Source organism: Monodelphis domestica, chromosome 1, assembly GCF_027887165.1.
Source record: "Monodelphis domestica isolate mMonDom1 chromosome 1, mMonDom1.pri, whole genome shotgun sequence".
NCBI lineage: Eukaryota > Metazoa > Chordata > Mammalia > Didelphimorphia > Didelphidae > Monodelphis > Monodelphis domestica.
Genome location: NC_077227.1, coordinates 208,954,894 through 208,969,467, shown reverse-complemented (window position 1 = coordinate 208,969,467; position 14,574 = coordinate 208,954,894). Strand labels below are relative to the sequence as shown.

The 14,574-nt window shown below is 38.5% G+C and overlaps 1 protein-coding gene across 1 annotated transcript in view; it reads right to left on the bottom strand.

The window, feature by feature from the left end:
* Positions 1 to 515: 515 nt before the first annotated feature.
* Positions 516 to 14,574, bottom strand: part of LOC100013132 (sodium/nucleoside cotransporter 2) — a 51,027-nt gene continuing 36,968 nt past the window's right edge. The window contains exons 11-18 of the mRNA XM_007472482.3: positions 11,951 to 12,076; positions 11,154 to 11,284; positions 10,333 to 10,501; positions 9,942 to 10,139; positions 8,353 to 8,434; positions 6,559 to 6,657; positions 6,191 to 6,305; positions 516 to 2,504 (exon numbers count right to left, since the gene is read on the bottom strand). Of these exons, the coding sequence (XP_007472544.2) occupies positions 2,414 to 2,504; positions 6,191 to 6,305; positions 6,559 to 6,657; positions 8,353 to 8,434; positions 9,942 to 10,139; positions 10,333 to 10,501; positions 11,154 to 11,284; positions 11,951 to 12,076 (1,011 nt within the window). The 3' untranslated portion in view covers positions 516 to 2,413. The remainder of the gene's footprint in view (positions 2,505 to 6,190; positions 6,306 to 6,558; positions 6,658 to 8,352; positions 8,435 to 9,941; positions 10,140 to 10,332; positions 10,502 to 11,153; positions 11,285 to 11,950; positions 12,077 to 14,574) is intronic.

Genomic DNA, 14,574 nt, shown 5'->3' with positions numbered 1-14,574 from the left:
TGTTGTATGTGTTGGTGACAGAATACTATTATACTATAAGAAATAATGAGCAGGATGATTTCAGAAAAAGCTGAATGAGATCTACATGATCTGATACAAAGCAAATAAACAGAACCAAGAGAACATTGTACACTATAACAACAATATTGTACAATGATCTGGAACAGATCTTGGAGATCATGAAAAAGAATGCTTTCCATTTCTAGAGAAAGATACTGTTGGAGTCAGATGCAGATAAATATATATTCTTTTTCACAATAGCTTTATGGGCTTATTTTGGGGGTTGGGTTTTCTATGAGTATTCTATTCCATAATAACTAATATGGAAGTATGCTTTGCATCATAATACATATATAACCAAGATCAAATTACTTACCATCTCCAGGAGTGGAGTGAGAAGAAAGGGAGACAATTTGGAACTTTTAATTTTGGAAAACATGTTTTGAAATTTTTTATTACATGTAATTAGGAAAATAAAATATCTTTTAATAAAAACAAAAAAAAATCTTACAGCCTTCTTTTTCACCCACTCCGTGCCTCTTCAGTACTTTTGTTCTTCAAATATTGGTATATTCTATGACTCACAGCCATTGGATATCACCAGAAGAATAATGATGTTAAAACAGACTGGTCCTCACTTGAGATCATGAAAAACTCTGGCAATTTCCCAGTCCCCAAAATATTAAAAGACCTAGAAGTCTAGCACATCGAGTGGAGGATTGATGGAAGTATGACCAGAAGCACAAAAAATAGGAAGACAGAAGAGAGGTAGCAGAGGAGAGATGCTGTACTTGTTATTTAGCTTTCAGTCAAGTCCAATTCTTTATAGCCCCATTTGGAGTTTTCTTGGCAAAGATACTGAAGTGGTTCACCATTTCCTTCTCCAGCTTATTTTACAGATGAGGACACTGAAGCAAATAAGAGTAAGTGATTTCCCCAAGGTTAAACAGTAAGTCCTTTGGCACTTAAATTTGAATTTAAAAAGATGAATTCTAGAATCCAGGTCTGATACTTTATCAACTGCACCATTTAGCTGCCAAAAAGGGAAGGGAAAGATACTATGACAATTTCATGGATCCAAAGAAGGATTAATGCTTCCACATGAAAAGAAAGTTATGGGGGGACAACTGGATAGCTCAGTGTATTGAGAGCTAGGCCTAGAGATGGGAGGTCCTAGGTTCAAATCTGGCCTTAGACCCTTCCCAGTTGTGTGACCTTGGGCAAGTCACTTGACCCCCATTGCCTAGCACTTACCACTCTTCTGCCTTGGAGCCAATACACAGTATTAACTCTAAGATAGAAGGTAAGGGTTTAAAAAAAAAAAAGAAAGAAAGAAAGTTATGGGTACTGGTGGAGATATTCCTAAAAAGATTTTGTTAAGCCAGATCCAGAGATGGGAGGTCCTAACTGTGTGACCTTGGGCAAGTCACTTAACCCCCATTGCCTACAGCTTCCCACTCTTTTGTCTTGAAACCAATACATAGTGTGGATTCCAAGATGGAAGGTAAGGGTTTTAATTTTAAAAAAAAACAAAAAAAACTAAGGACATTCTTAAGCCAGGCATTACACACAGAAGGGAAAATATCTGTCTGGTTTCAGATGGGTATTCACTTTCACCATAGAAATGTGAACCAAAATGAAAATCCTGATATGGTACGAAATCAGTTTGTATTTAATTTAATTTAATGCTGTGTATTAAATCAGTTTGGTCATTAAAAAAGATTTTTTTTAATTATTTGCTAGTTACATTAAAATTCCCTGGTATCTTATCACCCTCCCAGCAACATCTCCTCTGCAACAAAGACAAAATGCACATATAAATTATGTATATATATGTATATTTATATATATGTATATACATGTATCTATAAATCTTTCACGTTTCTATATATCAGTTCTTTCTCTCAAGGTGGATATTTACAAGATATTCTTGAAACAATATTCTTGTTGCTGTATATAATGTTCTCTTGATTCTACTCATATCATTTTTTATAATTTCATGTAGGTCTTTCCAAGTCTTAAAAAAATTAGCCTGTTATTCATTTCTTATGGAGCAATAGTATTCCAAAACAATCATATACCACAACTTGTTCAGCCATTCCTCAGCTGCATTAAAAAGGAATCTAAAACCATTTTGTTTCAATAATAAAATGAGAGGGTGAAGGGAACAGATAAGGGGTATCAAATTTATGGCTCTGGCCCTCAGGAATTCCCAAGTACAACCTGAACTTTATTAAAATATAATTGAGAAATGCTTAACAACAATTTAAAATATAATACAAGTTAATGTTAATTTATGGTCATCTAAGTTCATATGTGGTTTTAGGGATCCCACTGGATTAGGAGACATCTAAAGCTATTCTAGCTCTAGATTCTGAGTTATAGTCAAATATTGTTCCACATTAGGACTGCCTTAGAAACAGATGGAATGGTTGTAGAGTCCACAGCAGTTGGCAAGAGTGTTAGTACTGAACTCTGGGCTTGTCATGTTGTTGAGTGTGAAGCTGAAATGGAAAAACAAAGATATTTGTCACTTGGTCAGACTTGAACTTCTCTTAAGGAAAAATAAGACAAATAACTAAAAAAGGAAGGGAACATGGAACCATGAAAGGCAGTCAAGTCGCTTAGTGAAATTTATCACCTCCTTCAAGCCCAGCTGAATATCAAGAAGAGCATTTTATGAATTTGGAGTTAAAGGATCTGAGACCAAATCTCATTTTTGACATAGTCACTTGAAGTTACTTAGGCCTCAGTTTCCTCATTTATAAAATGACAAAGTTGAATTAGATGTACTCTAGGGTCCTTTCCAGCTCCAGATTTATCACCTTTTCTTGTATTCTTCCCTTCCCTCCAGAGTTCCATGTGACTAGAGAAAACATAGAACTCTATTTGCTGATAATCTGGGCCATTAACCATAGGAAAGTTTTATGGTTGTCACACAATATGTATTAATTTCCAGAAAAATATACAGGTGACCAGATTATCCATACAGACACCATGACCAAATCTTGTTTCCTTTGAGAATCTATTTCCAGGACAACTGAATGGAATTGAACTTCAAAGCTACAACCTAAAGATCCAGAATCCTAAGTCTTTCTCTTCTGAAAAGATGTTTTAGGTGTCCTAATGCACCTTTATAACTTCAGAATTCTATGAGCTAAACATAGACATAAATAATTATAACCACAGGAAGATTTTCTACAAAAGGCCTGTGCTAGTGCTTCACAATGGCACAGAGACAACCAGGAATACATCAAGGTTAAGCTGGCCGAGCATAAACCTTGACAGGTCCTACTAAGCTACAGAGGTTTAGAATATGATCTGATGACTGATTATACATCTTTTGGTCAAGGGTCAGCCCAGCTGGATTCAGAGAGGTTTATCACCAGAAGCTAGTCATCAGGAAGAAATTATTTTTGGCCACAACAATACATGCAACTGTCTCCTAAGGCACAGAGGGTTGGGGAGGTATTGTGATTGGTCTGAATGAAGGGAACAATCACATCAGTGAAATTACAAATACATTGAAGTAATTGACAATCATTTTAATTGTGAACTAAAATGGGTTTCATATTAATGGATTAATAATTTAAGAGCAAGTTTAAATTGGATGACATTTTAGCTCTCTTTTAAAATGGAATGCAAATATAATTTCCTCTATGAAGCCTTCCCAAATCCCCCTTGCTCTAACAGAGTACTTTGTTTCACAACTCTGATGATTTCTCATATAATTTTATGCATTACTATGTCTATTTATATTTTCTCCCCTGATAGAAATTAAATTCTATGAGGGCAGGAACCCATCTAAACTATCAAAGCTTTAAGGTTTACAAAGCACCTTAAACATATTATTTGATTTGATATCACAATTTTATGATACAGATAAGGAAATTGAGTTGCAGAGTTTAAGCAACCTTCTTATTTGTTGTTAGTGGTTTTTCCAGTCACTTACAACTCTTTTTTTTTTTTTAAAGCTTACCTTCTGTTTTATTGTTGATACTAAGTATTGGTTCTAAGACAGAAGAGTGGTAAGTGCTAGGCAATTGGAGTTAAATGATTTGTCACATTCTTGGAAATGCCTCAGGCCAGATTTGAACCTGCCTCTAGATCTAGCTCTTTGTCTGCTGAATATCCTAATGCCCTATGACTCCTTTTGGGCTTTTCCTGGCAAAGACACTGGAATGGTTTGCCATTCTGTTCTCTAGCTTATTTTATAGATGAGAAGACTGAGGCAAGCAGGGGGGAATGATTGGCCCAGAGTCACATAGCTAGTAAGTTTCTTAGACAAAATTTGAATTCATGAAAATGAGTCTTCCTGCTTCCGTGCCCAGCCATCTATCTACTGAACCACTCACCACCTACTACTTGCTCAGTGACCCATTAAGCTCTGAGGTATTGAGTCCAAATCCAGTGCTTTGTCACCACTAATTGCCTCAGGACCTGGAGTGCTCTACACACAGTATGTAATCAGTGTTTAATTACATTAAAATAAGCAGGAATTTTAGAGGCTATATGAATATTTGTTGGTTTGTTGTTATTGTTTTTTACTTGTGGTTGCTAGTTTTATGAGAAGTTATCAAGGGACAAAGAAAAGGGTTGGAAGATATGAAAGCTGAATCACCATAATAGGATCATGGAGATTCAAAGCTCAAAGAGCTCTTAGGGGTCATCCAGTCCATTCTCATTTTATAGATGATAAAAGTGAGACCAATGGAAATATAATTAACTTGCCTAAGTTGACACAGGTAGTAAATGATAGACTCAAGATTTGAACCCAGTTGTCCTATTTTCTCTGACCTCACCTATCTAATAACTGCTTGATTTTGGCAGTACTCATTAGAATCAACAACCCTCTTTGCCCTTTGGAGGGACAAAGGAGGGAGGATCAGGCTCAATGTGTAGGTAGTATAAATCAATGAGACCAGAACCTGTGCCTAGTTCTAGTTCTGAATCACTTTCAGGATAGGGTATAATGTCTAGGTATAATGTCAATAGCAATTTGGGTGAGCAAAAAAGAACAGGAGAAAATGCTCTATTCACTTGGGTGATTTTCATCACTGAGAGTGCAGTTTAGCTCAAAACAAAGCCACCTACTCATTTTTACATTTTGATTGGTCCTCATGACACAGGGATTCTTAAATTTATTTATGTCATAGCATTAGACCACCATGACAGCTCTGGAAACCTATCTCCTTTGTGAAATAATATTTTTACATGAAGAAAATGCAATACAAAGGAAACCCACTATATTAAAATTATTATAAAATATTTTTAAAAATAAAAGTTCACAGCTATCCACATCCAGAGAAAGAACTACGGGAGCAGAAACACAGAAGTAAAACAACTTCTTGATCACATGGGTCGATGAGGATATAACTGGGGAAGTAGACCCTGGTGCAAATATCAATAATATGGAAATAGAGGTCTTGATCAATGATACTTGTAAAACCCAGTGGAATTGTGTTTTGGCTTAGGGAGGGGAGTGGGAGGAGGGGAGGGAAAGAACATGAATCATGTAACCATGGGAAAAAAAATTTCTTAATCAATAAAATTAAATTAAAAAAAGAAAACTAAAATAAAAGTTTACAGACCCCAGGTTAAGAAATTCTGCTTTCACTGGACTGCCATAACAAACTGTGTTAATATGTAAGACTAGTGATTTGTTTGGCTTAGTAGTCTGCCTTTGGCAATTGTAGGAGGTGGCCTGGTGAAAGCCCATTGTGAGATGTAAGAACTAACTTCCATTAATATCTTGGTCTAGCTTTCACCTCTTAAATTTCACCTACTTACATCTTTTTCAGTCTTACCACCTCTTGAGTTTAATGAATTATATACATTTATAATACTTTTATGCCTCCTAATACTACCTTCTTCAAACTTCATGGATATTCCCTTTTTTATGGGAGTAGAGTTGGGTGAACTTGACTTTGCCTTTACTACTCATGACCCAAATCTTTTAATCACTTAGTTAAGCTCTACTGTCCTTTTCTTTTTATGTGCCTCTCCATAAGTCCTTCCTAGATCCCCCTTAGGTAAGAACAAGTTCTAACATTTCCTTTTCACATGCTACTCAGATTATAGACACTATTTCCATGATCAGTACCTCCCCCTTGACCCTGACCAATTACCCTGCTACAGAGAGACTCCTTTGAGGGAAAGCTGAGGGAGCCAGAAATCCCAGGGTCCTCACCTCTGGAAGAGTTCTTTGCAACACACGTAGGTCTCATAGGTAGTACTGTTAAAACTTGTCGTGTTCAGAAAAGAGACACAGTTGGCCTCAGCCCCCCTAGGAACATAGAGGATTCCTGAATGAAGGAGATAAAAATATGATACAATAAAGCAGGCCCTGAAAATGGTCCTGAGGTTTCTCAGTCCTTTGCAATGTGAACTTGGAACCCTTGGAACTTCCTTTATCCCAAAAGATTGGGTTGCCTTCTCTCTGCCCTGGAGAGTGGATAGTTATTGACCTGATTGTTGGATAAAATCCATCAATATTCTTGGATACATCCTGCCCCAATTCAAAAAATAACCCTGAACAAGGCAGATAGAGGCACCTACCTGCCACACAAGCATTGACCAGGGATACACAGGCCCCTGTCAAGAGGGCACTGGTTACCACTTTGGCAAAGTCACTCTTCCGTATGGGTGCCATTGAAGCTGCAAGGAAAAAGAAATGAAAGAAATTTAATTTTGGCACTTAAGAGCCCAGAAAATAAAGCATAGAGTGAGCCCTAACTGAGAATAATTCAGAAAAATAAAATATATGAGAAAGCTATCCTCACCATCCAGAGATCAGACACAAAAGTGGCCCACAGCCATGAGTTGCTACGTATTTGCTCTAGGTGATTACTGGTCTGAAGCCCTCTATTCTGGTAAGATGTGTTTAGTGTGGGGCAGCTGGGTAGCTCAGTGGATTGAGAGCCAGGCCTAGAGATGGGAGGTCCTAGGTTCAAATATGGCCTCAGATACTTCCCAGCTGTGTGACCCTGGGCAAGTCACTTGACCCCCGTTGCTTAGCCCTTACTCTCTTCTGCCTTGGAACCAATACACAGTGTTGATTCCAAGACAGAAGGTAAGGGTTTTTATTAAAGAGTTAAAAATAAAAAATAGATGTGCCTAGTGCTAAAGTTTTGAGAAAAACTGGCTGATCTAATTAATTCTAGGCCTTGGGGCCAGCCTATAACAAGACAAGGCTCAGCAATGGTTCCAACATTCCAATGAATCAAGTATGATTTGGGGTTGCTCGAGATTGGAGCAAATCCCCTGGACCTTTCCCAGTCAGAATTTCCGAGGCTTAGCCAGAGTCAGATTTAGCCTCTGGTCAAAGAGGAATAAGGCCCCATTCATTCAGGCCTGGTCCTGATGTATTTGTCTTCCTCTCAGATGGCTGTCTCACATTTAGTCAATAACCGGCTTTCAAAATTAATGCAATGCAGAGGAATTACTGAGCACGAGTGGGGAGGGGAGAGGAGCATTGAAAAGAAATGATGTAATCTCTAATGAAAACATTTCAATAACAGCCAAATCAATAAAGCTAATGATTCTGTCCCTGAAAAGAAACGAGGTAAAAATGGATAGGTAGCTTTCTTCTATGAGCCTCTGATAGGGATTCTCTCCAAACTTCTGCTCCAAGCAGGAGAGCGGGGCTATAATCTAAACACAGAGAGCACTTCAGCTGTCACATCAAAAATAAAACATGCAGATTTGCACACAATTAACATTTTACCCATTAAGTGTCAAAGATATAAATGTCACTATTATACTTTTCATCATAGATCAGAATTCATTATAAGGCGGATCTATCTTAGACCTGATCTATTTAAAGGAAAATCGTTACTCAATCAGGAGGAAGGAGTCATTGGGAAGGAAAGAATCTTTCTTCATTTAAAAGCAGCCCATCCACATCATGATGGTGATTCTAGCCCAGAGGTGTCGAACCCAAATAGACACAGGGCCAATATTATTTCCTACCTAAGGGTCCCTGGGAGGAGCACATTGACTTTGTTTTTAAAACGTGAAATTATTTATATATTTTGTTAAATTTGTATTTATTTTATTAAATATTTCCCAATTACATTTTAATCTGGTCCGGGCTGCATGTGATATGACTCTGTGTTTGATATCTCAGAGGACACACAGAAATCTCTCTAGCCCTTTTTTCTCTCCCCTTAATTAACTTCTGCTCTGGTATTTCCAACTGGGTGGGTCTATCCTAACTACAATTTCTACACTGTCTGGGTGCACCTGACCTTGCAGCATCTGGGGCTGCAAATGACTAGCGCCCAAGCTTTCAGTGGCTAGCCGAGACCTTGGGTTAGCCTTCGAGAGACGCTGGGATTTCCTGTAACTTACTTAAGCCGCCTAATGTGATCCCCATCGAACTGAGATTGGCAAATCCACACAGTGAAAAAGTTGTGATGATTTCTGCTCTTACCTGGGAGAAAAAAAGAACTTTAAACATGTGTCCAAGTATGTATATGTGTACATATGTCTGTGTACATGAACTGCCTAGTTGTGTTTATATATGTATGTGTGACTCATATATTTTATATATGTGGCATATATAGGCTACCTACATGCATGCATATATATGTGTGTGTGTGGCCTATTAGATAGACTACTGGACCAAAAATCAGGAAATCTTGACTTTAAATCCAACCTCAGACACTTACTAGTTGTGTCATCTTGGGTAAGTCACTTCACTGCTATTTGCCTCCTTTTCCTAATCTGTAAAATAGGGAAACTCACAGTATGTAACTCTGAGGAATATTGTGAGGATCAAATGAGATGAATATTTATAAAGAACAGTGCTTGACATATAATAGGTCCTATTTAAGTGGTAGCTATGCAACTTCATACATAATCAAGATATATATATGTTTATCGTTATGACTGTCTCTGTCTCTATATTTACCTCTTTATCTCTCTTTCTCTTTCTCTCTGTATCTCCCTAAATCTACCTCTTTATACTTCTATATCTCTATCATTATGCTTTCTCTCCCTCTTTAATCTGTCTTTCTGGCTCTGTCTCTCTCTTTATACTTTTCTCTCTCTCTGTTTCCATCTATATATTTTTCTATCTGTCTATCCTTCTATCTCTCTATCTCTGTCTTTCCATATTTTCAATATCTCTACCTCTGTCTTTATCTCTCCATATTTATACTTTCTATCTCTCTATCTCTGTCTTTTCATATTTTTTATGTCTCTATCTCTGTCTTTATCTCTCTATATTTATACTTTCTATCTCTATCCTTTTATCTCTGTCTCTATCTCTGTCTCTCCATATTTTCAATATCTCTATCTCTCTTTATCTATCTTTATACTTTCTATATCAATCTCTATATCTTTTCTCTGTACCTCTCTATCTCTATATTTCTATCTCTCTGTCACTACAGATCTCTATATGGTTCTGTTGTCTTGTAGAATACTATATGCCTCCACACCCTCATGGCATCATAGGTCTAAGCTGAAGGGAACTTCAGAGCCCATTAAGTCCATACTCTTCATGTTATGGATGAGGAGATTGAGGCCCAGAGAAATTAAATTACTTGCTTTCAGACACCCTCAATACCCCATGGAATTAGAAGAGAAACACTAAGTGAAAGAGGAGTGAGACTATCTGACCACCAGAAATTTATCCCTCTGAACAGAATCAAACACTCCATCATGGCCCAGTGCTAGAATGGAGAGAAAATATGATAAAGGATGAAGGAGAAACGATACAGTCCTCACCAAAGTTCAAGGGCCTATGACAGAAGGCTGCTAACTGGGCCTGCCTTGTGAACTGAGCATAATCCCACTACTAATTTCAGGGTTTATCCTGAGAACACTCAAGAGGCACCTGGAAGCTGCTCTAGCTTTTCTGGTAGCTTCCTTCTGCACACTGATAGACAATGCTGAGATCCTACAGTGTTCCATATTTCTCTGGATGTTTTACTTACAGAAATCCACTGTTTCTCCCCATTGACCCACTCCTCAATTCCAGAGAGACGTTTGTTCTTGTATTTAGACAACTGTTCATAGGCCACAAACTCGTTCAAGAAGAACTTGATACCCAACATCTCGGCCACCATTGGACAGTCTTCCCAGTCCACACCCATCATGAAAGCAATGGGCCGTAGGATGTAGGAAGCAATGACCTGATAAGGAAAAATAAATGGCAAAAGCCTGGGATAAGAAATTCCATCCCCTGTAGCCAAGGACTCAGTCTCTCCCATTCTTCCAATTCTCTCTTTAGTTTATATAGGATTAAGGGAATAGGCACGGTTCTGGTCCCTATCTGATCACCTCACAGGAAAATGGACAGTGATGGGTCAGTATCACATACATTACCTGAAAGGTGAGTCCTTCTATGTCCACCATCTCCCCCAGCCAGGAAAGGGCAGCATTGATAAAGGCCAACACAGCCAAGAAGGCGATGAGGTTGGCAGCAATGTTAGCGATGAGTCCTATAGAGTCTGCAGCACCACTGCTGGCTGCTTCTAGAATATTTTTCTCAGTGCTGTGATTGTCATCAGAGATAAGAGATTTTTTAAAAAGTGGGGTCTGTAGTTATCTCAGTGTTGGCAACTGGGGAAGGGATCCCATTCAGGGGGACTAGCTTGGAATCTTTCTTGTGGTTCCTCACACCCCACTAAGGTTAAGAGTCTTCTCTGTTCTTACAATGGGAAGGAGGTAGAAAGCTAGCACCATAGAAGATGGGGACCCTTAGAGCCCTCAATTCTGAATACATATCAGAAACAAATGTAATGAGGACAGCTAAGTGGCTCATTGGATTGAGAGTCAGACCTAGAGAAAGGAGGTCCTGAGTTCAAATATAACCTCAGACATTTCTTAGATGTGTGACTTGGGCAAGTCACAAACTCCATTGCCTAGCCCTTACCGCCTTAGAACTAATACACAGTATTGATTCTAAACAGAAAGTAAGGGTTTAAAAAATAAAAAACTGAGCTACGGAGATATCAGGCCAGAGGATGAGCCAGTTAGGAAAGGAAACAACTTGACTATTTGGAAACATCAATGAGGAAGAAGAGGACAGACTCTTCTTCCCATGAATGCTTTCTCAGCTAGATAGACATTATACCTCTCACTCCTGCCCATGTACTTGGTCCTGACCCCACAATCTCACAAGTAATGTGTTTCACTGGACTCACCCACGGGACAATTTTACACCTTCCTTATTCTTGAACTTGGATTCTTCCACTTCTGGGTAAACCAGTTTAGACAGGGCAAGAGCACAAGGAGCAGCCATCACAGAGGCAGAAACTAAGGACGCAGGATCAATCTGAAAGGTCAGACTTCAAGGTCAGTATCTGTGTAGAACCTGAGACTGTTAATTGGTGTCAAGGATTGCCCCTGAATGCCAAGTCTTCTTTTATCTATTTATAAGCTGAAGAGCCATGGCAAAAAGGGAACCTAGCATGATAATAATGATAGCAAAAAAACAATAAAAATAATAACCCATTTATAGAGCTTTTTAAAGTTTTGCAAAGCACTTTCCTCGCAACAACCCTATGAAGTAGGTATTGCAAAGATTATTATCCCCATTGGTCTAGAAATAAAAACAATGGCATACTGAGAGAGCAATATTTGGGATGACAAGAAGAGGACAATCTCTTGTTCATGACTGATTATATGTTCACTGGGTATTATCCCCAGGAGAGAACCATAGTTCTCCCAGCATAATAAGACTCAGTTCTGAACTCCTTGTTCTATTAATACATGTTCATTCATGACTCCTTGCTAGCTGATTACTCTCACGCAGGAATGTCTTAGGACCTTGAAGCACCTTGGGTGAAACTCCCTACTTCCCAGGCCCACATCATAAATGGCAAGAGCAGGAGGAGACTGATACCAGGGAAGAAAGACTTTCTCCAGGGAATGGCTCCTGCTTCTGTGAAAAAGAGTATGACACTCTAGGTTATGTAGGGACCAACAGATATGTGCGTACCCCAAAAGAGATGTAGGCTCCCAACACAGTGCCTGAAATGGTAGCAAAACCTCCAGTCATAACGGTGTGGACTTCTGAGGATGTCATGTCTGGTAAGTATGGCCGAATCAGCAGAGGTGCCTCCGTCTGGAAATAAAAAGTCTGTTGGGCTTGGAGACATGAGAGGCCCCAAACATCATCATCCTGTGCCCAAGGCATAGCCCCAAAATCAGGAGTATATTCTCCCAAGGAGGAACCTCTTAAGATTTGCAAAGTACTTTTCTTCGAACAAGTTAAGTATTGCAAGTATTGTTATCCCTATTGACCTAGAAATAGAAATAATGGTTTATTGAGAGGGCAGTATTAGGGATGGCAGGAAGAGGAGGACAATCTCTTGTTTATAGTTTTAATGTTCATTGAGTTGTTATACTCAGGAGAGAACCATAGTTCTCCCACCACAGGAAGGTGATAGAATATGAAGATATATCCAGATCCAGGAGCCATGTTAACCTTCTCTGAGCAATCCTTTAGCTTTCAGTGTCTATATCACTCACTGAGACATTTAATCATCATGGTACTATGAAAAGAGTAATGGATTTGTACTGAGTTTGAACCTTGTTTCAAATTCCACCTCTCCTATTTACTATCTGTGTGACCTGGGGCAAAGCATTTAATTTCTTTAGACTTCAGTTTATCTGTAAAGTGAGGGGGTTGCACTTGATAGCCCCTAAGGTCTTTTCTACTTCTAAATCTATGAGTCTATGAGCCTATGATCTTATGCTGCCTTAGACTGTTAGAGGACACTCAGGGCTCTTATCAGTGAATTTGACTCTGAACCAGGATTAGAAATAAGTGCTACAATACCAATCAATCAATATTTACTTCTATACCATTAAACTGTAAGTTCCTAGATGACAGAAAAAAATTTTCATATTTCTTTTGTACCTTCTGAGCATTCATAGTTCATAGGAGGCATGTAATAGATGCTCTTTGGATGATGATTGAATGAATGAAATATAAAGCCTTCAGGCAAAGTCTATTCAGTTGTTAAGTCCATGTCATTTGGTAAGATGCTACATCTATTATCTAGTTATGCAGGTAGAAATATAAGTTGTGAAACTGATTATGGATTTATAGTTTAGTTTGTTCATAATAATAGTAACCATTATAATCAAGCTTTTTCATTGTAACTAATCTTTAAGACTTGGGACTGAGAATATTATTGGGCAGATCTAATGCCAAACCTCAATAAACAAGCAAAACAAAATGCCAGTTGAAGGAATAAGAAAGATGGATGAAGGATGATTCCACCTAATCACAATATGATTTCCTAGAGCTAGATTTTGCTGATAGAGGGAATGATAAATAAGAGACTTTCTGGAGAATATTCTGGGGAAAAAAACTAATTCTCTGTCCCTATCCATAATACCATGAACTCTTGAAGAGTCCTGATCTTGGAGGGCACTGTGGGGTTGGTTCTTATAAGAGGATGTTGACCTAATTTGAATTTTCCAGTCAACATGAAGGATGAAGACTCATGTTCAGGTGGTCAGATAGGATAATTAAGAACCAATCACAATCTTAGTTTAGGTAGTGTTTCTGGACCTTATGTATTGACTATAAACTCAATTAAAAAGCTATTCTAACTACATTAGGGGGCTTTGGTTACTGAGGAATCATTGGCCTCTATTATTGGTAACCTCTAGCCTTGCCAATAAATAGATAAGCTTGAACTTTTTGTGCCTCATGTGGAAGAGGCATGAAGGAAGAGAGAATTTCATGCATGTAAGACAGAGAGTAAAGGACCTCAAGAAAGACCATTCCAAATGGAATGTTCCAGGAAAGTCAGTTGAAGAGTCAAGCCAGGCTGAAGGGGGAAAAAGCTCTGAAATGGACCCCTGTTAGCTTCTGTCCTAGGCTGAAGGACCTTTGGGGGGGGTGGTTCTGGGGCTAGGCTGAGAAGAAATTAACTTTTGTTGGTGGCTTAGAGTGTGAAGAACTGATTGTATATTTGAGATTTGAGTCTGAAGATAGAAGATTAAACAGTTGTCCTCCCATCTCCCTGACAGATTTTTGTGTTACAGCAGTGACAGAACTGACATTTCCCAAAATCCTCCTAACCCTCCTTATAGATTAGGGATAACCCTATCCCTCTCACCTCAATTTCCATCCTTGTCCTATTTTTCCCAATAAACCTCCTTACCTGAGAAAGAGGGGGAAAGTATCTTCTCTAAACCTCACAGTTCACCTTTGAGTTACATAGAAAAGTGGCTGACTAATAGAGGGGAGGGGAAGCATGGCAGGAGGATGTGGGTAGAAAACTGGGAGGTGAAGGGTGGAGGGTAGGAAATATCTTGATCTATTAGCCATCAATAGTGATTGTGATCAATAGGCAACCCCAGAGTATCCCCTCTAGTAGTATCTCTCTGTCTCTTAGAAGTATCTCTATCTCCATTACAACTAGGCACCCTCAGATTTCCCCTAGTATCTTTCTAGTCAAGGCAGAGTATCTCATTTATTACAAATAGAAATATCTCTGCAGTATCCTATTTCTAATACAATTGGCACCTCAAAGACTGACTGAACCCCACAATCCTTTGAAAGGCAGAGTAGAATAGAAAAAAACAATGTTTAAGCAAGGTATT